Here is a 1,246-nt window from a genome sequence, read left to right on the forward strand (position 1 = left end):
AGTTATTTTGTTTCAGTTCCTTTCTCGCCCATAAGGAACCCTCCTGGTAAAACACACTGGATGTTATTTAAAACCTATCTAAAGCTCCCAGAACTTCAGYAAAACACACAGGTGAGTTTCTATAATCTAYAAAARGGGAGRAAGATACATCAAAAACATACTCACTCTTTAGCAAAAGCAAACTCCTCTGGTGACAAAACAGAGGGCTCCCCTTCAGCTCGAGACTTCTCCTTCTCCAGGATGTGGGGAAAAAACTTCTCTATCTAAYATTGGAACACAATCCAAAAGAATGAACGTAGGTGTCTCTCACAAGTTCAGTGCTTAAATCTCCACTGTCCACTGGCTTCCTCTAGAGCTGCATGAGCAGCCACAGGCCTGCCCAAATCAACTATGGCATCACATGGGATGGCCAAACTATGCAACCATGTGTGCACACAGCAGAACTCAGGCAGAATGGGACAGCATTCAGCTGTGCCACCTCGGGCTTAGATGAACCAAACAGCTCTCAGTGTTGTGATCAGCATGGCTGTGGTCTTCACTACAATATGAAAGTGTGTCCGAGAAATTAATTTCTTTGAGTTACACTTCTGAGTACAGAGAGAGAACATGCTTTAATTAAAYGCCTTGCTGCAGCAGGAAGCTTTGTGTGAGTAAAGGTGGCTCTGAAAGCCCCTTGTTCACCCTCTAGGCTACACAGCAAGTGTTACCTTCACCAGCCGACAGCGCAGGTAGCTGCTGAGCACGTAWCGGATCCTTTCAATCTCCATGTGGTGAACACTGACCTTCAGATCTCCTTTCTTTGCCCGTTTCAGGTTTGCTTCCTGCAAGAAAAAGCAAGAGAAATGAAGTGTCTGGAATGTCAACCAAGAAAAAGAGGAATATAGGTTTTGTACAGAGAACCCATAAACCCAGACTGTGGCTGCTTTTGGTGACTCAAAGCACGTACTTCCTTGTACTCCAGCTCCTCTCCAAGGCAACTTCAAAGAAACTTGGATAAGCTTTGTTTCAGAGAGAGGGAAGCAGCCAATCCTGGCACTCCCTGGGAGCCTCAGGAATGTTTTTACCAGACCGGGCACGCAGGGCCTGCCTGTGCCACCACCCCCGCCTGAGAACTCACCATATGGTCCAGCTGCTCCACAACACACTCGATTATTTCAGGTTTGCTCTCCAGCAGTTCTGGAGCAAATTTCTCGTTCAGCCAGGCCTGAAAGAAGGCAGGCTGTCAGGCGGGGAGGAGCCCAGCCAC

At 47.5% G+C, this 1,246-nt stretch overlaps 1 protein-coding gene across 1 annotated transcript; it reads right to left on the reverse strand.

Annotated features, from left to right (window-relative positions):
- Positions 1 to 6: 6 nt before the first annotated feature.
- GINS4 (GINS complex subunit 4) lies at positions 7 to 1,219 on the reverse strand (the record flags this gene model as incomplete). Its single annotated transcript, XM_057389528.1, has 3 exons — positions 7 to 263; positions 708 to 821; positions 1,118 to 1,219. Coding segments are annotated over 3 exons (318 nt in total), but the record flags the coding sequence as incomplete, so codon positions are not given.
- Positions 1,220 to 1,246: the final 27 nt, after the last annotated feature.

This window comes from Malurus melanocephalus, unplaced genomic scaffold (genome assembly GCF_030028575.1).
Source record: "Malurus melanocephalus ecotype Western Australia unplaced genomic scaffold, MMel_1.1 scaffold_8002, whole genome shotgun sequence".
NCBI classification, from domain to species: domain Eukaryota; kingdom Metazoa; phylum Chordata; class Aves; order Passeriformes; family Maluridae; genus Malurus; species Malurus melanocephalus.